Raw genomic sequence first — 25,454 nt, 5'->3', positions numbered from 1 at the left:
CATTGCTCCCTACACCTCTTCCTACCCTTCACTGCCTCAGAGCGAAGCAGCTCCACAGTTCATCTGACTCTAAACACTATTAAGGGGAACACAAGACTGGATTGCTACCTCCTTCTTTTCAGAGTTGGAAACTAAGACCCAGAGAGGTTAAGCAACTTGCCCAAGGTCACACAGCATGTTAGAGACAGAGCTCAGAATAGAAACTAGGCTATGATTTCAGTTGTTATTATTTGGAATCACCAGGAAAGCATGTGCTGAAAGGCCTTCCTGGGACTGAGGCAGGAGGTTGAGAGGACTTTCTGTCCCCTCCAGAAATCTACCCCCCACCCTTCCTTCTGCAAGTACACAGGCTCTGTCTGGCTTTAAACTCAAAGAAATTCCATCTCTGCTCACTGGCTCTCAGACACGGGAAGCAGCCCGTTCCCTGTGGCTTCCTCCCCAGAGGATGCGTCCAATAAACAGAGCCCCTTTTTCATCTTCTCGCATAAATATTTCAGGAGACTGAGAAACAAACAGATCTGCGTTTGATCTGCTGCTGGCTACTCAGAAATGGGGGCTGCTCTGTCCCAGGGAGGACCCTCACCCCTCTCCAGGCACTGAAGTGTCCACCAAGCCATGGGAGATACAAGACGGCAAGGACAGCCACCTTCCTGCAGGGGCTGCTTGTCTGGGTTGGGGAATCTGGTGTGGGCTGGAGAGCAGAGCCCAGTTTTTACCAGAAGCACCCCCTGACACACACACCCACTGCTTATTCCTAGAAATGGGAGAACATGGTCTGCTCAGTGTCTTCTTAGAGATGCTTCAATCATTCCTGCCCAAGAGCACACACAGCAGGGAACACGAGGTTCCTGCACAGCCAGGCACTGCGGGGAAGAGAGTGAAGAGCCTCTGAGAACAGGTGGGCCTCAGCTCTGGCTGGAAACCTTGGCGACTTAGCAGGCTGATCCCCCTTAAGTTTCCCCCAAACACCCCTTTTGTTTATTCATTCAAATGTTCATTCATGGAGTACATTATTCTTGGACCCAGGACATTCAGCGGCTCCTCACTGCCAACAGGATTTTGACTTCTCAGGCTGTCATTTCCTGAGCTTCCCAATCTTGCCCCACCCCTCCTTCAGAACCACATCTCTGCTCAAGTCACACTCACACACCAGTTAGTCTGGCTCCCCCCCCTCCCCCAAATGAGTCCTTCCCTTTCCTAAATTTTGTTCTGCCTTTGCCCTTTCTTCTCCCCCATTCTTTTCTCTCGCCATTCTCAGGAGGGCGCATGTGCCGCCTCCTCCATGAAGCCTTCCTTGACCATCCCACCCCACAGCGATGATCCCCCTCTCCTCCCTGAGTTTCTCATGGATCGCTGCCACTGCTGCCACCAGGAACTGCTCCTGTGACACTCTCACGTGTGAGGTCTTATCATTCCAACTCAGTTACAAGCATCTAGAGAGCTAAGCTAGGCTCCAGCTTCTGTTTCAGCCAAGTGTCTGAGGATAAGGGCTGCACCTGGAAGGAAACTCAGCTTTGAAGAAATCCTGATGCCCGGGCCTCACCTCCCAGAGATTCTGATTCTATCGTTCTGAGGGAAGGAGGGAAGGAAGGACCAACTACATAATTTGTAGGTCCCCCTGATCAACAATTATGAGGAATTTCAAGACAGTGTCAGAACGAGCATCTCATAGGTCGCACACCCATGAAGCTGGCCCCAGGACAACCATTTAAACGTCCCCAGGTGATTTGCAGCTAGCATTGAAAACCACTAATAATGGCAATAGGGAGCCACTGCAGGTTCCGCACCTCTGACCTTCCACGACAGCACATGCATCTGCATCTCCTTCACCTCTGTGTGCCTGGGCTGCCTGGGGCACAGACAATTATTTGTAGAGTAGATGAATATATGAATGGATGGAGAGAGATGGCACTGCAACAGGAAAGCTGGGAAGAACCTTTGGTTTGTTTGTTTTTTTTAAATCAAATATAAATATATTAAATATTAACATTTTATTATACTTAAATAATAATTTTATGTAATAAAATATTAACATTCAGATATTGAAATATATCTGACATGCTTATAGTGCACAAATATTAAGTGGTCAGCGTGAAAAATTTTTACATAAGCATACATTCCCCTAACCTTTACTCCAGAAGGTTCTCTCATGACCTATCTCAATTAATACTATACTCCACCCCCAACCATGTCACCACTGAAAGCTAGACAGAATTTTCATCAGGGAAGGCTGTCTGGCTGAACAACTTGCTTAGAGTCACAGGGCAAGCTCATGGGAGAGCCAGAACTTAAACTCTGGCCCTCAACTTCCAAGTTTCATGAACTTTCACAGCCCTCAGCAGTCTAGATGAGCCTGTGTGTGCACTTGTGTGCCAGAGGACACAGCTCAAGAGACTCTAGCTGCAGGGTCTGGGAAAGCTGGGGGAGGGAGGTGGGAGGGGCTGGGCAGCAGCAAGGCACAGGCTCTGGGCATAAGCACATCCATAAGCTCACTTCTGCACCCAGGAGTGAGTGCAGGAACTGGGTGATATTATCTTAAGATAGTTGGAGAAACTGAGTCCAAACCAGAGGGAGAATTAACCCACCCAAGATCATACAACCACATAGTGCCAGAGCTGGGATCTAGGCAGGAGCCTCCAAAATCCCATTGCAGTGGTCTTCTCACCAGGCCATAACCAAGTCTCCTTAGAAGGAGACTTATGGCCCTCCACCCCCTCCTTCTGTCTTCTCAACCCCTAGGCCCATCCATGGGAAAGGTCAGTGCCATGGAGTGGTCCCAGCCACAGCCCTTGACATGTGCAGCACCCACTCCCAGGCACAGGGAGATATCTGGGCTGTGGGCCGGAGCCTGCACCCCCACCTCATTGCACACGGGCTTTGTAAATGACCACTCTCCTCTCTGCCTCTAGGGCCACCTGGGCTGGGGTGGAACACCCAATGCAACTGAGGCCAAGTCGCTCCTCTACTTAAATCCCTTCGAGGGCTCCCGGGCTCACAGGGCCAGCTCAAGTCCCCCTGGCTCCCACCTGCCTCTCCAGCCTGTTTCACCACTGCTATCCTACCCTTTCCACTCAGCAGCATCCACCTCTTGTCTCTCTGAGAATAAGCCACACCCACGTCCTTTTCTACACCTTTGCTCACACCACCCCATCCACCTGGGATGCCTTTCCCTGCTCTTCACCTGCCTCTGCCTACTCAATCTTGAAGACTTGAACTAAGATTGCTGCCTCCAGAAACCTCCCCGGCCTCCCCACCTGGTCCCCTAGGGCTTCAGAGCTCTGTGGACACAGCTTTGTCACTGCTTCCCACACCCCTGGCTCACCAGCTCCCTTCTCCCATATCCCTGCAGCTGTGTGTTCTTCTGAGAGGCCAGTTTCCCCCACTAGACTGGGATCCCCCTGAGGAAGGGACAGCTTGGGTTCATCCCTACATGCTCCATGCCACCTGCTTTGGGCCTGGCACACAAATGCTCAGCAAATGATTTTTGAATGAATCTGGAGGACTCATTTTATTTAACTAGGGGCGAGGGGTGGGGAAGGAGGTGTCCCCTCCTGCTTCACTTTCCCCCTTAGAAACCTCGCCTGACTCTAATTACTTAGGGTCCTGCTATCAGTCAATGCCACCCACTTAAGGAATTACCTCTCTCAGGGTAATTTACATTTTAATAACATCTGAAAAGCCCAAAGGAACTGAATTCTATGGTAGTGGGCCCTGGGCACAGGGACTGGGAGGGCATTCTTGAAAAGTCAAGCAAACAGCATGACCAGTCTTCCATTGCCAGGCCAGCGGGTTGCTCAGTGTCCACAGGGCTGTGCAACCAGACATATAGCAGGGACAGGTCCCAGGCCACCCATCCCTACTGTGTGAGCGAGGGCAAGTGCCACCCTCTCTGAGGTTCAGTTCACTACTCTGTAAAGTGGGGATACCAGCAGAGTTGTGGGGTTACATGAGATAAAGAATGTCATTCTTGGCGTGCAACTCAGGAGAGCTAGCTGTATCATTCCTGCTGCTTTTCCAAAGTGAAGGCAGCAGCTTGTGGCTCCCACGGCCAGCTCCTGCACCGGTTCTCCAGGGGCGGGGATGTGGCTTTGTTTGTGGATCCTGAGCCCCCTCTCCTTCCCTCCACCCACTCTCTCTTCCTCCCTCTCTCCCTTCCTCCCTCCCTCCCTCCCTCCCTCCCTCCCTCCCTCCCAGCCAAAGTTCCAGGGAAAACTTTGCCTAGAGACTTCTCAAGCCCGTGATAAGGTCTAGCCAGCAGAAAGCTCTTAGCAACCAAGGTTCCCAACCCAGAGGCCCTTCTAATGGTTTCAGAGAAACAAAAGAGGGAAAGATCGCCTTCAACCCAGGGTGCCAGGAGGGCCAGCTCTCTCTCGGCTTCCAGGAGGGAGAACTGGGGTTCATAAGCCGCTTAGGAGGCCAGAGTGGTGTCCTGGCACATAAGACATGTGGCTGCCTGATCTCAGTAATCACAGCCCCCTGGCTGAGCAGGCAGAACCTCAGAAGTCACTCTGCCTGCCTCTGCTATAGCCATGTCCAGGCCTCAGAGAGGGGCACTTCTGGCTGGTCACTTGGGGGACCAAGCCTCTCCATTCAGGTGCCCCCTGTCATCTTGGCTAAGTTCTCAAAGTCTCCTTTCTGATCCACCCACTTTTGGATCAGTCCTTGGCCTTATTTCTGCCAGAAGCCTAGAAAAACCCACTGATCTGAAACTCATCCAACCTGAGCCCATCATTATCCCAAGGGAGTTCCAGGTCTTGCTTGGCCACTTGTGCGCTCTTGGGCGGACCTTTTGGGGCCTCAGTTTTCTCCTCTGCAAAATGGGGGAGCCCATAACGTCTCTTTAGAGTCCCTTCTGGCTCTAGAGATCCATGGATCTATAGGAAAAAGGGCTTTGCCCACGCAACACCACCACAGAAGTTAGGCCTGCTACAACCCTACCCAATCTTAAATCTTTACACCTGTTACCCCAGAGCCTGGACCACAATCTTGATGAGTGCGGGGGAAAGTACTAAAAAGGATCAGACATAATCCCTGGCCTCAGCAAGCTCACAGTTAAGCAGTCAAGATCCATGCTCATAAAACAATCAGCAAACAACCTAACACCTTAGACCTTTGCCTGCAGCTGGTGTAGCAGAGGCTGGGGAGCTCCAGGAGCTCCAGCTAGAGGAATTTCCAGACCCTGAAAAGGCCAATTTAACAGAACAATTTGGGCCCTGAAATAGCCTCAATCCATAGCAACTTGAGTTTGTTCTCAGATAGTACAGTGACTACGGCAGGAAGGCAAACCCAGGGCCTTTAGAGGACAGAATTGAGATAATAAAAAGTTATCAGGTACACAGAAATCCCCTTTCCCAGAATCCTATATTTCTCAAAATACCAAATTTCCCCTGCATTCTTGCAAACCGACCTTTCACCTGGAGGTTGGCAGGGCAGGCATAAGCAGCATTTTCTTCATGCAGTTGAACAAAAAACTCAGAAATTATACATTTTTTTGGTTCTCTTCCACCAACACCTTTCTTTCCAGCTGTTCCATGTCCTGGAAATTCCCCTGGGCCCCAGATCAGAAAGCCATTAGTTCTGAAATCACACTCGAGGTATTTAAGTGGTTTCCTGCAAATGCCTAAAGCTAGTCAAAGATATTCCTTTCCATAAACCCAAAGGAAAAAGTAGACCTGAGCCCCCCGGGGTGTCAGAGTGTGTCTAGAGCAAAGGTCAAGGTCATTTGCCAATGGGGCTAGGTGTCTCGGCACAGAGACCTGGGCAAGATTGTGCCCTGGGACCCATCTTGTCCACCTTCCACAGGGAGCCAGGATGATTCAGATCAAGGTTTAGATGTTTTATTTGGCTCACTTTTCAAATGAAAGCAGGACATCCAATTTTATAGCCAGATTCTTTGTCCCAAGCATCTTAAAGCAGCCAAAATAGAACAGGAAGAGAGGAAAGCAAGTTTTCATCTGCACCAAACGCCTGACAGAATAAAAACACACAGAGGCTGTTTAGAAGAGATTAACTCATCTCCTCCACCAACAGAGTATGAATCAATTCTGGTCTGGACTACAGCAGGGGAGAAGCGGGTTAGCTGTTGGCGTAACTGCCTAACCCCGAAGGCCCAGAAACACTGGTGGTGGGAGGGGCAGAGGGGCCGCTAATTCGACATTACAATAAACCTCCCCTTCCATGACATCTACAAAGCACTTTACTTACATATTTCCGTGTTACTTACATATTACAGCACTCTGGTGAGGCTGAGTACTAACTCCATTTTCACAGATGAGAAAACATAGGCTCAGAGACATTGACAGGCTAGCCCAAGGTCACGCAGTAAGGAACAGAGTCAACGGCCTCCTCCAGATCCCCAGCTCCGGACACATGTTTCAGGCTCATTCCAGCCCGACAGTGGCCAGACAGAGGCCTGGGAGGTAGGCTCAGCCCCTCACCAGCTTCGTGAACCTTAGTAACCGTTACCTCTCTTCCCTCCCTGGGTCTCTTTTTCTGCAACTATAGAAAGGGGACCAATGATAGCACAGATCGCAGAGGTTGTCATGAAGATTAAGTGAGTAAATATATATGAAACACTTTTTATATGCCTGCCATAAACTAAGCACTCTAGAAAGGTTGGCTACTTCTGTTGTTATTGTTTATTTCACTGCTGGTTCCTTAAAAGCAGGGACCTAATACCTGGTAAAAGGCTGGGAACTGTCTACTAATAAATTGTTATTTATTAAACGAATCTAAATTAAGATTAGGAGTCATTCTCATGTTCCTAGAAAGTGTGGAATGCCAGAGAGGCAGAAGGCTGGACTCCATGACCTCAGCTGGCTCTGGAGTGAAACACTGAGCATGGGGGCATCTTCTTAGGGATTAGTGTGAACGCCCACCCAGCATGAGCCTCCCCACACCCCCCCTCTCCAGGCAGCCAGAGCCTCCAAGGGTGTCACCATCTGTCTCACACAGGGGCCAGTAAGTTTAAGCCTGTGGCACGAACTCCATGTAAAATGTCCACCTTCCCTGAGCTAAAGCAGAGCATAAACCAAAATGCAGCCACCTAATGGACTTTTAACATTAAAAGTTTTATATATATATATATACACATATATACATATGTGTATATATATATATATATATATATGTGTGTATATATATATGCCTATAGTTTTACTTTAAAGACCAAGGCCCAATCCAGATCATCAGAAAGATTTAAAAAATAAAAATGGTCATAATTGGGTCCAGTAAAAATATAATGTGGAAATTTTCCTGACAGAGCAAAATTTCCTTTTGGAAAAATAAATGACCCCTCCCCGGAGCTGCCTGTGAGCCAGGAGGGCTCCTGCCCTCCCTTACACAGCCCAGGGAGGCCCTGCAAGGGATGGCAGAGGACTGGACAACTGAACGTGGCACTTGTGCACCCCTCCTGCCCAGGTCAGTTTAAGTGGCCCAGCTACAAGCCATCCTCCCTGTGATCATCAAACCACAGGGAGGAGGAAGTAAGAGTGCCAGAGGCAGGAGGCTGGGACTGGACCAGCCTCTATTCTGCCTTGCTGGGTGACTTTTTGCTGCTTACTTGGCCTCTCTGTGCTTGTTTTCTCCTGAGTAAAGTGAAGATAGCAACAGTAACCTACACCATGAAGTCATTCTGAGGATTAAATGAGCTCATACATGTATCACGCCCTCACCACTGCTGCAGGAAGCAGTCCTGGGGTGTTGTCTTTGACTCCAGACATTTGCCTGTGCTGTTCCCTCCGCCTGTTATCCTTCCCTCAGCTCCCTCCTTTCACCTACTACCTCCTACTCAACCTTCATGATTCAGCTTAAAGTCACTTCCTGACCCCCTGACTAGGTCAGGCCCCCTTCTATTATTCCCCAAGTTCCCTGTACATCTCATTTCATAACCTCCAGGACACCCATTGTCGGCATTGTTTTAATTTTCTGTCTTCTGGATGTTAATAGCTAACACTAACTGCTTCATGTGCATCAGCTCATTTAATCTTTATAATAATTCTTTTCAGTAATATATTAATCCCAATTAGTGGATGGGGACACAGATGTTCAGAGAGGTTAGGCAACTTGCCCAAGAACACACAGCAAGCAAATGATGCTGTGCTGTCTAATTCTAAAGCTGGTATTCTTTAGAGTTGGCACCCCCTGGGAATCAAGGGCCATATCGAGAGGACACTTCTGTAAGGGCTGCTGGCCCCTCATGGAAATGGGGCAGGTGGTCCTGCCTCAGTTACACTTTGTTCTGCCCCTGGGCTGGCCACCTTGCCTAAGCAGCCCTATCTGATGTCAGCCACCATGTATAGGATGCCTTCCTCACCTGGCACCCTTCTTCAAATTATTTACCCGGTTCCTAGCTCCAGCAAAGGCTACAGGGAAATCTAAGCAGGACATATACACGGTGTCACCTTCAAGGCAAGCAGCATTTGTCAAGCACACCTCAGTGCCAGGACCACAGACACAGATAGGAGCCCTCCGCCTGGGGGGAGAGTAGCGGGGTAAAGTGGAACACCAGCACAAGAGGCCTGGAAGTTAGAGGAATGTGTGCTCTGGGGTCAGGCAGCCCAGGCACAGATCGCCCCTCCTCCACCCACTAAACCTGCCACCTAGAGCAACTCACCTACTCTAGATGAGCTTCAATTTACTCCCCTGGGAAATGGGATCATCCGATGACAGAATGAACCTCATGGTTGTACAGGGTAAGTGCGATCATGCATGTCCAATGCCTGCTTAATAACTTATTCTCGAGATGATGGTGATTAATCTTCCCAGGATGTAGACCATTATGTGATCGGATTGAGAAGGTTTTGGCTTAAAGTCAGAAGATCTGGGTGTGCATCCCAGCTCTGACCCACATTAGCTCTGTGACCAGGGTGTGGCCATCCCTCTACTCAGACTCTGTTTAGTCATCCATAAATAGGGGGAACCCTCCCCCGCCATGGGACCTTCGAAGGGATTCAGTGCAGTAACCCATGTTTGTAGTATGTAAGCAGGACAGTTCTGAGCAAGCCGGGGTGCCTCCCATCACTGTGTTAATTAATTGGAAGGAGGGTGCCGCCAGAAACCAATTACAAAGTCTCTCCAGGGGCCTCTGCAGGGGAGCAAAGGGGAGGGGGCAAGGAAGGGTGGATGGCAGCTCCTCCTCTACTTCCCACCCTCCTCCCCCACTTGTGCTCCTTCACAGCTGGTCCCACACTCCAGGCCCACAAAGGGGAGGGCTCATTCTAAACAGCTTCTTTTCCTGCGGAAGCCACTGGATTTGCATCTGTCCTTCCCTGGCAGGGCCTGCTCCAATGCCAGCTGCTCTGAGGCTGCAGGCTGCTGGGGCTGGGCCTGAGCATGAGCCTGCAAGGGTCCGCAGGCAGAGAAAAGAAGGGGAACAGGACAAACTGATCAGGAGAAGAGGAAAGGAGAGGGTGCTGCACACAGAGGGAATGTGCACATTCTCTCATCTCGTGGACACCAGACAAATTCTGTGGCCAGCGTATCCAAATCAGAATCTGGGCTGCCCGGTGCCAGGAGCCGGCGGCGGCTGAGGCCATGTCTGCTCCAGACTAGCCAACCCCGGAAAGAAATGGAAAAACTCACTCCATCGCTGAGCTGCCAGGGCCTGATGCTGCCAGGCCATTGGTCCAGCCAGCGTCCATACTCCCAAACTGGCCGAGCTCAAGTCTATGCTGACTCCACAGGGTCAGCCAACTGTGTGGTGATTCTGGGGCCCTGGGGAGCCTCACGATCCTTCCCACATGCCTCTAAGTGCTGCCATAGGTGCCAAGGTGGCAATTCCCCCAGGCAAGAAAACACAGGTCTGTAGGCAACCTCAGATAACTCACCAGAGCTCTTCTGGAGAGAGTTTCATTGCCTAGAAGGAGAGACAGCAGGGAAGGAACGAGCCTGCATTTATTGAGCACTTAGTGTATGCAGGCAAGACAGACCCCTCCCAGTTTGTATCCCCTGGACCTCAAGACACCTAACTCAGGAGTTTGGCAAATCTCTTTCCATATCCATCTCCTCAAAAGTTCTGGATAGCAGGGGCAATGGCTTATGCATTCTGCCACCCTAATGCCTAACACAGGGCCTGGCCCAGATTAGGAGCTTCGAGGGTGCTGGCTAAACAAATGACTGAATGTTAGCCTCACACCTTTGGTATGAGAATGCTAGGTATCTGGAAGAACTGACAGGAAGGAGGAGGTAAAATGAGTGCATGAAGCAGAGAGGCAGAACCCCACTCCACCTCCAAGTATTTGGGAGCTGGGTGTGTGCCTTTTAATTGAGGCTCTGTGACATGCTGGTTCTCACATCTCTTCTCTCAGTAAGGGCCAGACAGGAAAGAGGTGCTGGGAAGGGGGATGTCTGGAGGGGATGGGGCACAGGCATCTCCTTCATAGGCTAGATTCTGGGTCAAGGATTTGGAGATAAAGGGGCCCTGCAATCCCTCCCTTCCCATCCTGACCCTGGGTATAGCCAGAGCTCCCATGTACCTTGATCCCCAACATTTGTCTCCAATGGAAGAGGCTGCCCAGCAGAGGGAAAGCCAGACACCAGCAGTCCAGGTTGGGCCCGTACAGTGGGGTAACTGGAGTGGAGCCCAAACACCTGCCCCTGGTTGGGCTGTCTGAAATCCCCCTCACAGGGCAGCCAGGTGTAAGGAGCACTGACTGGCCAGCAGTCAGGAGGACCCAGGTTCAGACCCTTCAGCTTCAAACTTGCTGCATGACTTCAGGCAGGTCTCGATTCTGCACCCTGGGCCTTAGCTCCTTCCTCTATCTAGGGAGAGGGCTGGATGATTTGACTGCTCAAACGTTCTGTTCTATGAGCCACTCTATAGGGGCCCTAGAGACACATGATCTTTGTCAAACAATTAACTGTTATTAGTTACCTGGGAGAGCAACACCGTCCTCAGTCCTATCACATTGAGCAGGGGCCAGGGGCTCCCAGCAGTGAGCTGAGCTCTGCCAGGACAGGGGCAGGAGAAAGAAGGCCGACCTACAGAAAGAGGGACCAGGGTGTGGCTGACATGCCGCTCGTGGACCTGAAATGGACTGCTTAGAAGGAGTGTTGGCATCCAGTGTCTCCTCTTTGCCCACATTCCTTCTGCTTAGTCCTTCTGAAGTGCAGCAGGCATTCCTGCTGTTCAGGGTGCTTTACTCCTGGACAACAGACCCACTAAACTAGCCTCATGAGCTTGGAAAGCACTGAGCTGATGGGCATCTAACCTACCAAGGCACACCTGGGAACAAGGCAGCCCAGTCACTACAAGTCGCCACCTTTCTTACCTAGAAGTCCCATCTCTGTTCACATCACAGACAAAAGCCAGGAAATCACACCAAAGGACCTCTGAGCAGCAAAAAAGGAGGTCGAAACATCCTACGTTACATCTTGCAGGCTTTTCTTATAGCCCATTGGCTTGTACTCTGCACACAGTGCTATTTTTGTTGTTTTTCCAGTTGATGGCAGTTTAGAAGCGGACATTTAGAACTGGAGCAGCACTGTTAGCCTGGCATATGACTGATATGGAATACAGATAGAAAAATTATAAAAAGCAGGCCCAAGAACACAAAGAATAAAATCACCTGGAATAAAAGCATATGGTTACTAGGAAAGCGGCCTTCACTCCCTCCCCCGACTTGCCCTATGGAAGGACCCTAGACTAAACCTGGGAGGAGGCGAAGCCTTAATCTTCTGCGGATGATGAAGGTCTAGGACACTGCTTCTGGTCCTTCCCTCTGCTCTCTTTTATTTTCTTCCTTTCTTCTCATCCTCATTACATAAAGAAACTAAGGTAGCTTATTAAAATACACACAATAAAACAGAGTTTAAAATGCCATACCCAGGAACAATGCCATCAGGCTACACGCTCACAATCTGCATGGCTCTGTATCTCCAGTGCTGATTAGGGCAGGAGTCCCTCCAGGAACGCCCCCCCCCCCCAGCTTTATCTGCAGCTTCACCAGCTGCACCCCATAATGAAGGAGAATAGGTATATATGTGAGAGGCAGAGTGGTAAATGGAAAAGAGAGGCCGAGGCCGCCTCCTCTCAGGAAGTGCTACTGACCATCTAGCAGCTGCCCCTCTGATCTGCCCTCCTCCACTTCAAGACTCTCTGGACTAACAAGATGACCTCTTGCAATCCACACCTAACCCTGCCCTAGAACTCTGCCCTCAGGGGCCCTGACACAAAGGCTCAGTCCAAGGTGCAGGGAGCTAGGGTCCCCCAAAAGGGAAGACCTGGTGCCTGGAGGAGGAGCAGAAAGGGCTGTGATCTAACCCTCTAAGCCACTGCCTCCCCTGCCTCCCACCCCCAGTTTGTAAGCAGTGATCCCACCTCCCAAATGTCCTTTGGGTTCTTCTTCATATCTGTCGTATAACCAGGCCACCTCCCAGAGAACAAAGAGCCCTCCCCTTCTCCATGAGAGCTGACTTCCTTGCTGAAGCTGAAGATGTTTTAAGGCCCAGCAGAAGGGAGCCTAGACATCATCAAAACCAATTCCTGCATTTCACAGATAGGAAAACAGAGGCCTAGAGATGACTGGCCCAAGGACATATGCCTTCTTAGTGGCTGATTTAGGACTATAGTCCAGGCCTTCAGACTCCCAAAGCACTGTGGTTTCTTCTAGAACTTGTGGAGGCACCTCTTCCAGTAGGCTTCCAGGTAGCAGGGCTGCACCCAGGCCTCTCTCCTGCATCCCACCTGCTCCCAGCCCTCCCCACAGGAACACTGTAAAGGACTGGCAAGGGGAGAGAAGATAGGGTTAAGGTGGGGATTTTATTTAATCCTCCAAGCAGGCTTAAACTGATGCCACGTTGGTAGAGCAGGAGGAGAGAGACACAGAGGGGCTTTAGGGGGGGGGGCATTAGTGAATAATCACTGGATATCAAGAGGGCAGGCCTGCCAGTGGCTTTAATAAACAAGTACCCACTTTCATGGACTCCTCAGGGGCGGTCCCCCAAGTAGTGACCCTCCACCATGGAAATAACCCAATCTCCAGGGTGCTCAACAGTGCACAGCAATGGAAAGATCACAGGCTATAGATTATGACAGACCTCAGGGCAAACCCCAGCTCTGCTACTGACTTGCTGTGTGACCTTAGGCAAATCTTATATCACTCTGAGCATCAGTTTCTTCCTCTGTTAAAGGGTGCTAAATACATCTTCCTTGTAAGCCTTCTGGGTAGGTAGGCAGCCTGGGCTCATATACATAAAGAGACACAGGGGAGGCACTGAGTCCATTATTACAAATCTCACATCCTTTATCTCTCATCCAGGCCATTCCATTCTTCTTCTTCCCTTTGACATTAATAACCTTAATAATAATCATCCTTCCTAGCTGAATGGCATTTGTAGCATTTCAAAACACTAAGCATCCTACCCTCTGTGGGTCCAGGCAGCCCTGCCAGTAGTAGCCATAGCTAAGGTGGTCCCTCAGCCCCCAAGTTCATCTTCCCACAATGTTTCCAAGTCCCAATTTTGGAATTGAGCCCAAAGAACCTGAACAAATATGTCGTCTTGTAGGAGATCTCCTGGGGGCATGGGTAGCCTCTGACTTATTAGAAGAAGACAGAACCACCCCTCCAGTTGCTTCCATGGCTGACCCTCCATCTGGTCCATTGCTCTTACCACAAGCAAACTGCCCTTCCCATTTTGGCCTCCAACTCTCCAGTGCTGACAGCCAGCTGGACAGCTAGTGGAGTATGGCCTTGGGTGCATGGATCGGCAAACCCAAGGCCAAGGCCAGGCTGTGAGCTCCTGACAGTGACAGAGCTCTATCAAAAATGTGGGTTCACATCCTTGATCTTATTTGTTCTTCAACTGCCCAGCAGGACCCCCAGGACACATATTATCATCCCCACATTCTACAAAAGGAAACAGGCCCAAAGCAGAAGGGCCCAGCCAAGATCACCCAGGGTTTGGGGTAGAGCTGGGGAGTGAACTCACGTCTCTCTAGTCTCCTAATCCTGGGCACCTTCCACTACCCCGTCTGCTTTCCTCTTAACTCCTTCCTCCTCACAACAGAGAAACCTCAAAGTCTCTCCAATAAACCTGGGCCCCTATGGCAAGGTCCAAGAACCCTCCTCCAATATTGGGGCTCCCAGAATGCCCGTCTTACCCTCCCCTGTCACATTCCTTCCCTACATCTTCAAGCTGGTCACCTCAGAACCTTTCCTATCGCCAGTAGCAACTCTGGGGAGTGGGGAGCGCCTTCTCCAGTGAGCGGCTTTGGCGTCGGGCCAGCGTCCCTGGGATTGGCGGCCGAGGCCAGCAGGTGTGGTGGGCTCCCCCTCCAGGGGCCTCCTCCGGGCGGCAAGCCCATTCCCACACCACTGCCCAGCAGCGGCCCCTGCCAGCGACTCTCCCCAAGGCGCGCTCCGATGGGGGACACCGAGGAGCTGCCCAACACTGCTCTCCGGGGGTTAAAAATGCAGCATCCTAAACAGGGGTTAAAAATGCAGTCCTGGGGTTGGGCCGGTAAGAAGGGACGTTGTCCAGACCACGGCGGCTGCCAGAGCGGCATCCTCCCTCTTCCCTCCGCGGTCCTGGAGGGCCAGAGCGCCCCGAGCAGCTGAGGGGGCGCGCGCCGCACCTTCCCAGTACCGGCGCCCCCTCCCTCGCCCCCACCCTCGCGCCCCCAGCCGCCGAGGCGGAGGGCTGCGGGCGCCCGCGCGTCCCGGGCGCTTACCTTTGTGACAGTCATGCAGGAACTCCGGGGCGCTGCCGGGGCGCGGGCGCGGCGTGCGGGGGCGACGGCCGGGGTCCGCCGGGGCCCAGGCGGCGGCGGGAAGGGGTCCCGCGCGGGTCGGCGCGCTCGCGGCCCGGGCGGCTCTGGGCGCGCTCCCCGCGCCGCGCGGGAGGCTCCGGCGAGCCGTGGGGCCCGCGCTCCGGGCGGGCAGCGCGCGGGGACCGCTCGTCGGCGCTCGCCTGCCGCTCCTCGCTGATGTCAGCCCCGAATGTGCATTTATAATAGATGAGCCTCTTTCGCCGCAGGAAGGAGAGGCAGGAAGAAAGGGAGAGGGGGAGCGGGCCCGGGCTGGGGGGCGGGGGGAGGAAGAGGGGCCGGGAACTCGCTACAAAGGAGGAGGCGGAGGGAGGAGGAAGCGGCCGCCCGCCCGCCGCCGTGCCCCGCGCCTCGGGGCCGTCGCGATGGCCGCCGGGCACGGCCGCTCCGGGGCCCGGGCCGGGCGCCCAGGCCGGGGGCCTTAACCCCTTCGGGCCCGCGGGCGTCAGGCGGCGGGGCGCCGCGGGCTCGTGGCACCTGCCGGTTGGGGGAGTGGGCGGCGACCGGGTTCTCAGCGCCCCGCGGGCCGGGGGACTCCGGCGAATCGCACTCCGGACGGCGGGGCGCCGCGTGGGCAGAGAGAACCGCCGGCCTCGCCCCCCCAAAGGTCCGCCAAGTCGGCCCGCGGGCCACGAGCGGCGCTCGGCGGGCAGAGAGGGGCGTGGCAGACGCGGGCCTCGGAGCGCTGCCCGCCGCCCTCCCTCACCCCAACCCCACGCACAAGCTCGCGAAACGGAGTTGTGCGAGCGACCGTTTGAATCTAACTCTCTAAGCGATTAGCTAGCCCCTGGGGAACGTGGCCGGTTTTAGAGAGGAAGAAACTGCGTCCTGGAGCGGAAAGTGGCTGAGACGGGGGCGCGCGGCAGGACTGCCCCCGGGCGCGTCTCCGGGCGCCCGCGCGAGCTCCCCACCGCACCCCTCGGGATAAAAGGCGCATTCCAGAGACGGGGCGGGCCCTGCCCCGCGTGTGCCCCGCTACCCTAGGTGCAGCGCTGGTGCTGTGCGGTGAGTTCTGCGGGGTGAACTGATCCTGACCTGGGTCACACCACATCCTGGAGCTGCTGCAGGGACTTGAGGGACAATCACCTGAAGGTGACCCCGACCGTCTTTAGCAGAGATGCCCCGCCCCAAGTACCTGAAAAGAACCGGTTTTGGCCATACTGAACCCCTAAGACTGAGCAAGGAAGGGGTTAACCCGGATGGAGGGCTCAGGGCTCTTCCATGCATCACCGCCTCCCTGCAAGCCCAGAAGTGCTGGCTTCCTGCTACTGCAAGATTTTACATCGCCTTAAGTTGATCAGGACGTTGTCGACGCTGTCACGATGAGCGAGCACCTGTGTGTGTGTGTGTGTGTGTGTGTGTGTGTGTGTGTGTGTGCAAGGTGCCAGGTGAACAGAGAGGAGACCTGATGCTTGCCTTCAAGAAGCACACTTTTTACACTACAGCAGTAATAACTGGCATCTGTAAAGCACTTTGTGGATCATCACACTATTTTTATTTGCATTTCCTCTTCTAATCCTAAATGCAAGTGTGAGGAAGAAATTACCATCCTCATTTTGCTGAGGAGTGAACAAAGGGGAGAGGGGACCTGCCTAAAGTAACACAGTGACTTGAACAGAAGTCCTTTGTGCTTTGGATCTGTGCATTCCAGGGCCACTCAGACCGGCTGCCTTCTTTGAGCTTCCCACCTGTCTTGGGAGCTAGATGGATGACTATTAGTCTTGGTTTCACACGTGAAGACTTTGAGTCACTTTACAAAATCTCTTGGGAAGCAGATGTTGACACAGGCCTCAGGCATCTCATTTGTGCAGACCCTTCCTAGGTGTGCTCCCATGCTGGACCTCATGCCTTTGACCACATCATTCACCTGCCAAGAATGCCCTCCTCCTACTTCTGCACTAATCCAAACACTCCCCACCTCTCACCATCCCACCTCCTTGCAGTACTCCTGACAACTCCAGCGCCCCTGGTTCCACCTGTTGCATTTGGATGTGAGTGTCTGGACTTATTTTCATGAGCTTCCTGTTGGTGTAGACTGTGAGCTAAGAAGCATCCTGAGCACAAGGCCATATCTTCTTTTACTGTGTACCCCTGGACACTCAGTAGGTGCTCAGCAAATATTAGCTACCATCCACAACAAATCAATCAAAATAAGCCTTAGACCTGCAGCAGAAGAAATTTACTTTAGACCCACAAAAGCATTTGCTCTCAGCAAGCTGTCCAGCTTCAAATGTGGTCACAGTCCCTGTCTGGACTGTCTTGGGTAGGTCAGCCTCAAGACAGGAGGATGCCCCTAAAGACCTTTCCAGGACCATCCAGCCCTTGGAAGCCATTAAAGGATAACTCAAAGACACTAATCCCCCTTTCTCCATGGCTGTGACTTGTCCACTTTTACCTCTCATGGATGTTTCAATTCCCAGATTGCCATCCTCTGCTACCCAGCATGCCTCTTGGCACCTTCCCCACCATCCACGGGTGTTGTAGGCTCTGGGAATGAGACAAATACTTAATATCAGCTTGAGGCAAATATAATTAGGAACATCAATCTGCTGCCCACAACCCACGTGGCATGCTCCAAAGGCAGAAAGAAAATGTTTCTGATCCCTCAAACGTTGCTGGCTCACCCTCTTGTCACATCTCCCCAGTCAGAATGGAGGTCTGGAAGAGGAAGGGCCCTGTCAAACGCCTGGCCTGCAAAAGATACTCAGAAATGTGTGCTTTTTCTGTGGGGCAGTGTCTATGCCACAACGCTCCCTTCCCCCGCTCTGGGTCCCCAGCAACATGGCCCATCTTCGTTTGGACTCTCCCCAAAGCAGAGCCTGAGAAAGGAGTTGGATGCCGGTGGTTTAATTGGAAGGTGTCCCAGGAAGCAGGAGTGGAAGAGTGGGCTGGGGGTGGGTAGTGAGATTGGGAAAGAGGAAGAGCCAGTATAAAGACTGGCTTTATATTGTGTGTTCTCAAGGTAACTGCTGGAGGAAAGAGAGCCAGTTCCCAAGAGACCGCTGGGCTGTGTCCAGGACTGGCTGCCGGAGTCAGCCAGCAGGCATTTATCCACAGGCTTCTCTTCCTCACTGTTTGAGGGCTGCCCCCTGGGGCTTGGACAGCGCCCTGGGGCAGAAAGTGGAAAGATCTCCCCCGCCCCGCCCCACCCCAGCTAACTTGAGATGAGATGCAGTCAGCTCAAGTCTGAGCTTTCTCAAACCATCGACTGAGCTGCAGGTGAAACCAGAGGGCGGCGGGGAAACGTGTTACAAGTTGTAGAGTAAGAACGTGCAGTAGTAGCTCTGGCCTCCTCCAGACACTTTCATGGCTCCATGGGTTAGACCGGGCTCTCTCGTCAGCCTCCAATGCCTTTACCCCTCTTTCTCTGTGTAGCAAGCTCTTTTTTTTAAGAATCCTCACCCTAGGATATATTTTTCGATTGCTTTACAGAAAGAGTGGAAGGGAGAGAGCGAGCGAGCGAAACATCGACATGGGAGACACATTGATTGGTTGCCACCCCCATGTAAGCCTGCAGCCAAGGTACGTGCCCTTGGCTGGAATCAAACCCAGGACCCTTCAGTACGCAGGTCGATGTTCTAACCACTGAGCAAAACCGGCCAGGGCAGTGTAGCAAACTCTTATTCATCTTTCAAAGCCCAGCTCGATAGCACCTCTTCTATGTAGCTCTCCTGACACGACCTCTATGGTGGCCTAATTCATCCTGTATTATAATTATCAAAATTAAATATATTTGTCCTGTATTTTTTGATGGGCCATGATTCTGTGTTTCTCTCTCTCTGTTTCTCTGTCTGTCTGTCTCTCCCTCATCACAAGGAGTAGCAGACATATAAGAGATGCTGAATGGCTGCCTAACCAATCAAAAAGGCTGCCACAGGCACCTTTCGCTTCTGTCTTAATAACCCATTGGTTCAAGTCCCAGCACCTCATAGGGAGGCATCGGGCTTCTTGACCTCAGGCTCTACCTTGCCTAGTGTGTTCACTTGCCCAGGCCCTATATGGGGTGTCACTGCACAGAATGAGAAGTGAACCAGGAGGTCACAGTTCAGTTCCCAGTCAGGGCACATGCCAGGGTTGTGGGCTCCATCCCCAGTGGGGGGCGTGCAGGAGGCAGCCAATCAATGATTCTCTCTCATCATTGATGTTTCCGTCTCTCTCTTCCCTCCCTTCCTCTCTCTGAAATCAATAAACACATATATTTTTTTAAAAATCAGGCGTTGCTTTGGGTTGCGGGGAGGGAGGGCTGAGTAGGCAGAGCACAGAGGAATTTTAGGACAGTGAAATTATCGTGTATGATACTGTAATGGTAGACACATGTTATTATACATTTGTCAAAACCCACAGAACGTACAATACCTAGTGAAACCTAATGTAAACTATGGACTTTGGGTCATTATGATGTGTAGGTTCATGGTTTGTAAAAACAGCCCACCCTGGTAGGAATGTTGATAGTGGGGGAGGCTGTGTCTGCTTGGGGGCAGAGGTATATGGGGACGCTGTATTTCTTGCTCAGTTCTGCTGTGAACCTAAAACTGATCTAAAATATAAAAATCTATTTTAAAAATTGGGGGCAAAACCACCCAGATCTCAGGCTGGGATAAACAGCTAATGCCCATGGAAACTGTTTAAAGGGCATGCTGCTTTTGTGCTCTAAGGGATTGGTGCTATTACATCTTTAAGTCCCAGCTGTGCCAGAAATCTTCTGTGGGAGTTCAGGTGGGTCGTTTTGACCTTCTGAGTCCCAGTGTCCTTAGCTACAGACCAAGACAATAATACTTGTTGTTGATGTCCATCCCCATGACAAACTCTCTGAGAGTTAAGTGGCAAGTAGTGATAATGGTGATGATGGCCACCATTTATGTCCGGGCACTGTGTTAAGCACTCTACACACATTATTTCATTTAATCCTCACAACTGATTTTCAGATGAAGCATGAGGTTGGGGGAAGAGAGGGAAGAGGAGGTGGGGTGGGGGACAGGCAACTTGCTCTGGGCTGGGCAGTGGCATAGTAGGTTCTGGAAGACTCAACGCTTGTATTCAACCTCTAGCTTTGCCCCCATGCCTCCCAGGCTGGCCCTGGAGGGCACACAGGGGGTGGCCCCATTGCCTGATCACTGGGGACTGGCTTCATAATAACAAACGATGATCACAGGCAACCTTTCTGTAGAACTTACTATGAGCCAGGGCCATTCTTCAGCCTGTGACAACACACCGGGTTCATTTAATTCTTACAGTAACTCCCCAAGGTCGTTACTATTATTATGTGCATTTTACAGATAAGAAAACAGAAGCACAGAACTCGAGGAACAAAAATGTCAGGCCCAAAAGGGAGTGTGGGGCTTAGCTGCTCCCAGTCTTTTATGGGACATTCTGCCTCCCCAGGTGGCCTCAGGTCCTCCAGCTATTACAAGGCCCCTCCTTCGCACCTGTGTGTGTGTGTGTGTGTGTGTGTGTGTGTGTGTGTGTGTGTGTGTGTGTCTGATGCACACTGCTGTTGCTGCATTGCTTTCTTTTGGGACCCATCAGATCAATAGTCGAGATAGGCCACACCTGGGCCTGCAAGGGCCCTGTCTCCTGCTGAGTTCACCCCAGGAATACCTGGCAATACAGGCTCCTTCCCCAAACCAGAATAACTTTTGTTTCTATGTGCCAGGCAGGGGAGGAAAGTCAGAAGCAAGGAGCCTAATTTGAGTCTTAACCATGGAGGAGGCCTGTGGAGCAGGAATGGGCCACAGTGGGGAGTGGGCAGGGGAGGAAAGCAAAGCGCCTGGGGCCTGCAGGCCAATCTATGTAGTGTCCTGACTTCCTGCATGCTGGAGGGGATGGGAGAGGCCTCCTCTTGGTCCCCACAGGACCCGGTTTTGAGTGGGAGTTCCTCAGAAGACATTCGTGTGGGGATCAGGACTGTAAGGCTTTAGAATCAGTTGGCTCTGAGTCCCAGTACCCTGTCTCTGCTGTTCCCTGGCTTTGTGACCTGGTTTGAATTACTTCTCCTCTCCAGGTAGAAGACCCCAGTGTCCCCCCCATCAAGTGGGGATAATGATGGCAGCACCTCACAGGGCAAGGTCTACACCTGGCCTGGGTCAGGGACTGGCACAGAGCGGGGCTCAGAACATATTAGCTGTTTCTCGGCTGTCAAATGGGATTTCCATTAGTACCTGCCTTGTTATGAAGGTTAAATCAGTAACATACATGGAAAGTGCTTAGGAAGGACCCTGAAACAGAAAGTGCTGACATTTTATTATTAACATCTTCTCTCCTTTCCTTTTCTCTCAGTCCAGGCAGGGTGCCTAGGGCCTGGAGAAGGGGGCTCCCTGACTTCAGGATGGGAAGTGCAGAGCTGGCGTTGTCCTCAGCGGCCTCCCCACAGCGGGGGAGGAAAGATGGGGCTGCAGGAATTCATTAGCACCAATTAACACAGGAGGCTCCCTCAGCTCCCACCCAGGTCTGCCTCCCTGCTGGCTGGGGGCCTGCGACCAAGTGTCAGAAGAAGCAGCCAGGCTTGAGGGGAGGGACTTACTGTGGAGCCATCAGCTAAGGCTGGGGCTCCCCAGCAGAGCCCAAGCAAGTATTATTCCTAGCTGCACAGGAAGGGTCCAGAAAAAAATGAGGCAAACATGAAGCATAGGAGGGCCTCAGGGCCAAGGACAAATGCATCTCCCAGCCAATGGCCCTCCTGGTGCATCTGAAACCCAGAGTGGGGTCATCCCTCACCCTCAACCCGACCCCATACAACAGACACTCTCAGTTATAAACTTGCCATGAAAGAAATCATAAAAATGGCTGGAAAAGAAATGCAGAAAGTAAAAATGTTTATTTCTTTGAACTTCATATACATGTTCATACCAATAAAAAAACTTTTAAATAAAAATATGAAAAAGGAAAATAGTAATGGATTAATACTTTTAAATTACACAAATGTGTTTTTCAGAACAGGGAAAAACTTATATTACTATATTAGTCTGTCACAGTGGCAAATACTTTACAGTTTCTGCAGATCTGTGACTGATGTCCAAATTGACCTCAAATTCATGTTCAATTGACTGTAAAGCCATATTTGTCCATCTATCTTTACTCACAATTCACTCAGGGGCACTTTTTATTAATTTTAACTTTGAAAACTTACTTTCACATGAAGCAACAGATAAGCAGTTAGAAAATGTCTTAAATATAAGGATAGATTCGTTAGAGATTCTAAAATTTTCATTTCACAAAAAATTCTAGAAATTGCAATAATACTTATACCTTTCTTTAGTATTGATTACAGTGGTTTTCAAATGTTTCTTGGTGTCAAAAGTTTCCAGTAAAATGCTTTCACCAGAAATTTTTCTACTCTAATTGGTAAAACCTTCTGAAGTTATTTTTTTCTCCAAAAATCAGAGAACATGGCTGAAAGATAGAGAATATGATCTGACCCATTGCTCCAGGGGTGAGGAATGCCTGGCCTGTGGGGTGGGCTGTAAAATCATTTGGTCTGGCGCTACCAAGGCAACCACAGGCGGGACTCGAAATTCAATAAATCCAGGAGCTTTTTTCATAGCTAATTTTTAAGTTGATAATTTTGTATAGTCCATGAATGATGTTATAAATATCCAAATGGCCCTTGGCAGGAAAGAGGTTTCCCACCCTAGAAGGATGACAGACTTGAGTAACTAAGTTCTACTTCTTCATTTTTGCAGTGATCCTGTGTTCATTGATAATTTTGAATCTACTGAGACACAAAACCATGCCAGAAGAAGGTTTGAAAGATTTCACTATAATTAAATCCTTCTCTAAACAATTCCATATGGAAGCTTAGTTTACATGTGTCAAGATCCGCTGTATAATTGGGAGTTTTCCTCATTGACTTACATGTCAAAAACAATGTTTATTAAAGGGTAAATCATAAAATGTGCTAACTTACAATACACTCCCCCCCCCCACTCAACAATAAATACAGCAATTATTTAGAATTTAGATCATCTAATGTACATCAGGGATATCGGCCTCTAGTGTGTTTTTTCTTGTAACATCTCTGTCTAGATTTGGTATAAGGGTAATGCTGCCCTCATAGAATGACCTACGTAAGATTCCTACCTCTTCTATTTTTTTGGAAGAGTTTGAGAAATTTGTCGTTGATTCTTCTTTAAATGATTAGCAGAACCCAAAGTATCTTTTCTTCCCACAATGAAATAAAACTGAAAACTAACAGCAGAAGGACAACTGGAAAATTCACAAATATGTGGAAATTAAACAACACACTCTCAAGTGACCAATGGGTGACCAATGACAGTGAAGCTGTCTGGTCCTGGGCTTTTCTTTTTTAGGAAGTTTTTTATTATTGACTCAATCTCTTTACTTCTTATAGTTCTGTTCAGGTTTTTTACTTCAGTCAGTTTTTTACTTGAGTCAGTTTTGTAGTTTGGGTCTTTTAGAAATTTGTTCACTTCACTTAGGTCATCCAGTTTTTTGGCATACAATTGTTCATATTCTCGTATCTTCTTTTTTATTTTTGTAAAGTGGGTAGTAATGTCCCCAATTTCATTTCTGATTTTAGTAACTTAAGTCTTCTCTTCCTTTTCTTAGTCAATCTAGTTAACAGTGTGTCAATTTTGTTGAACTTTTTAAAGAATCAACTTTTGGTTTCATTTATTATTTTTCTAGTCTCTATTTTGTTTATCTGTACTCTAATTTTTATTATTTCATTCCTTCTGCTGGCTTTGGTTCTGTTTGCTCACCTTTTTCTGGTTTTAAAGGTTCAAATTTAGGTTATTGATTTGATGTCTTTCTTCTTTTATAATGTAGGCATTTACTACTATAAATTTCCCTCTAAGCACTGCTTTGGCTGAATCCTAGAAGTTTTGGTATGCTGTACTTTTGTTTTCATTGTCTCAAAGTATTTTCTAATTTTCTCATTTCCCTTGTGATTTCTTCTTTGACCCATTGGTCATTTAAGAGTATGTTGTTTAATTTCCACATATTTGTGAATTTTCCAGTTGTCCTTCTGTTGTTAGTTTTCAGTTTTATTTCACTGTGGGAAGAGAAGATACTTTGGATGATTTAATTTTTTTAAATTCATGGAGACTTGTTTTGTCTCACATAGTCTATCCTGGAAAATGTTCCACATGCACTCAAGAAGAATGTATATTCTGATTTTGCGTGGAGTGTTCTGTGTATGCCTGTCATGTCTATTTGGTTCATAATTCTGTTCAAGTCCTCTGTTTTCTTATTGATCTTTTTTTTCTAGTTGTTCTACACATTATTGAGAGCAGAGAATTGAAATCTCCAGCAATTATTGTAGAATTATCTATTTCTCCCTTTAATTGTGTCTTTATATATTTTGAGATTCACCTTTTTATAAATATATAATGTCCTTCTTTGTCTCTTGTAACAATTTTTGACCCAAAGTTTATTTTGTCTGATATTAGTATAGCCAGCTCAGCTTTATTTTGCTTACTATTTGCATGGAATATCTTTTTTCACCCTTTCACTTTCAGCCCATTTGTGTCTTTGGGGAGCTTCAAGTAAAGGGTTGCCAGATTTAGCACCCAGTGCTCAGAACCCTAAGTTCACTTCTTCACCCAGTGGGTAGGAGCTGGGGAGCCCCAGCCAGCCTGCTTTTGGGAGCAAGGTCTGTGGGAGAATAGGGCACTCCTCCCCCTAACTCATCTACATTCATATGCATGTGCACAAACTCACAACACACACTCACGTCACACTCACAGGTACGCCTTTACTATATGCACATTCCCATGCATTACTGTACCCATAGGCCCACCAAATACACTAGCAGGATAACCGTAGGCTGATACACACAACCCCACTGAAACATGCTCTATTCACAAGGATACACGGCCCTGCACACATTGGCATCCTTGACCCTGCATGCCAAAAATGGATCACAGTCACAAGAAGCCTCATACATTCTGCCTGTAGTTTCTCAGGCTCTAGGTGTGTGTGTGTGTGTGTGTGTGTGTGTGTGTGTGTGTGTGTGTGTGCATTTTCTCCTGCCATGTCTATCTGGATATCTGTCTACCCTCCATTCTCCCACCCCAGCCGTCTGCCTCGCTCCCTGCTGGAAGGCTGAGGGAGACTGGGCAGGCCTGGTTTCCATGACAACCAAGGACCCTCTGCCCTGGAAGGAGAAGGTGCTGGGAGGCAGCGCTGGCTTTTACTCAGGCCCTCGCTGAGTGGGACTGGGGTGAAGGCAGTTGGGAGAGTGGGGGGGTGGAAGGGATGGGGTGACCATCTGGACCTGGGAGAGTGGAGCTGCAGGCACTGCCCAAATATGGCAGATGGGCATCATGGTGCCTGAGAGGAACTGGGAGGAGGGGCAGCCCAGTGTGGCATATGCAGGAAACCCCTCACTCCACCCCTCACCTTGTCTCCCTGAGCATCCTCAGGTCTAACTGATTCTGGTTCTCAAAGCTCCCTTTCCTGGAACCCAACCAGTACTGAGAGGTGGAGTTGTGCTGGGGGTGAGGGGAGGGGCACAAATGCCTTAAAATCCTCTAGGTTCTTGTGCCCTTTCTGTGCCATTCCACTGGGGGAATTGTGGCCTCTCTGACATTCCTATTTTGGACCCTATTCCTGAGGCTGGTGGGGAGGATCACGCTGATTGTGCCATGGGAAATCCAGAAGGGTGGGTGCTAATTTGTGCAAACCCCACAACAGAGTGAGGAGAGCTGGGCTCAGGTTCCTCTGGGTG

General features: G+C 50.1%; 1 protein-coding gene across 1 annotated transcript in view; it reads right to left on the bottom strand.

Moving 5' to 3' along the window:
* The window catches only part of CORO2B (coronin 2B), a 118,450-nt gene extending 103,527 nt beyond the window's left edge, over positions 1–14,923 (bottom strand). The window contains exon 1 of the mRNA XM_081131723.1: positions 14,672–14,923. Coding sequence (XP_080987849.1) covers positions 14,672–14,686 — 15 coding nt within the window. The 5' untranslated portion in view covers positions 14,687–14,923. The remainder of the gene's footprint in view (positions 1–14,671) is intronic.
* Between the last annotated feature and the right edge of the window lie 10,531 nt (positions 14,924–25,454).

The sequence above is a fragment of the Miniopterus schreibersii genome, assembly GCF_964146895.1.
Source record: "Miniopterus schreibersii genome assembly, chromosome: 1".
NCBI classification, from domain to species: domain Eukaryota; kingdom Metazoa; phylum Chordata; class Mammalia; order Chiroptera; family Miniopteridae; genus Miniopterus; species Miniopterus schreibersii.
The sequence above is the reverse complement of the archived record's forward strand: the minus strand, read 5'-3'. Positions and strand labels throughout refer to the sequence as shown.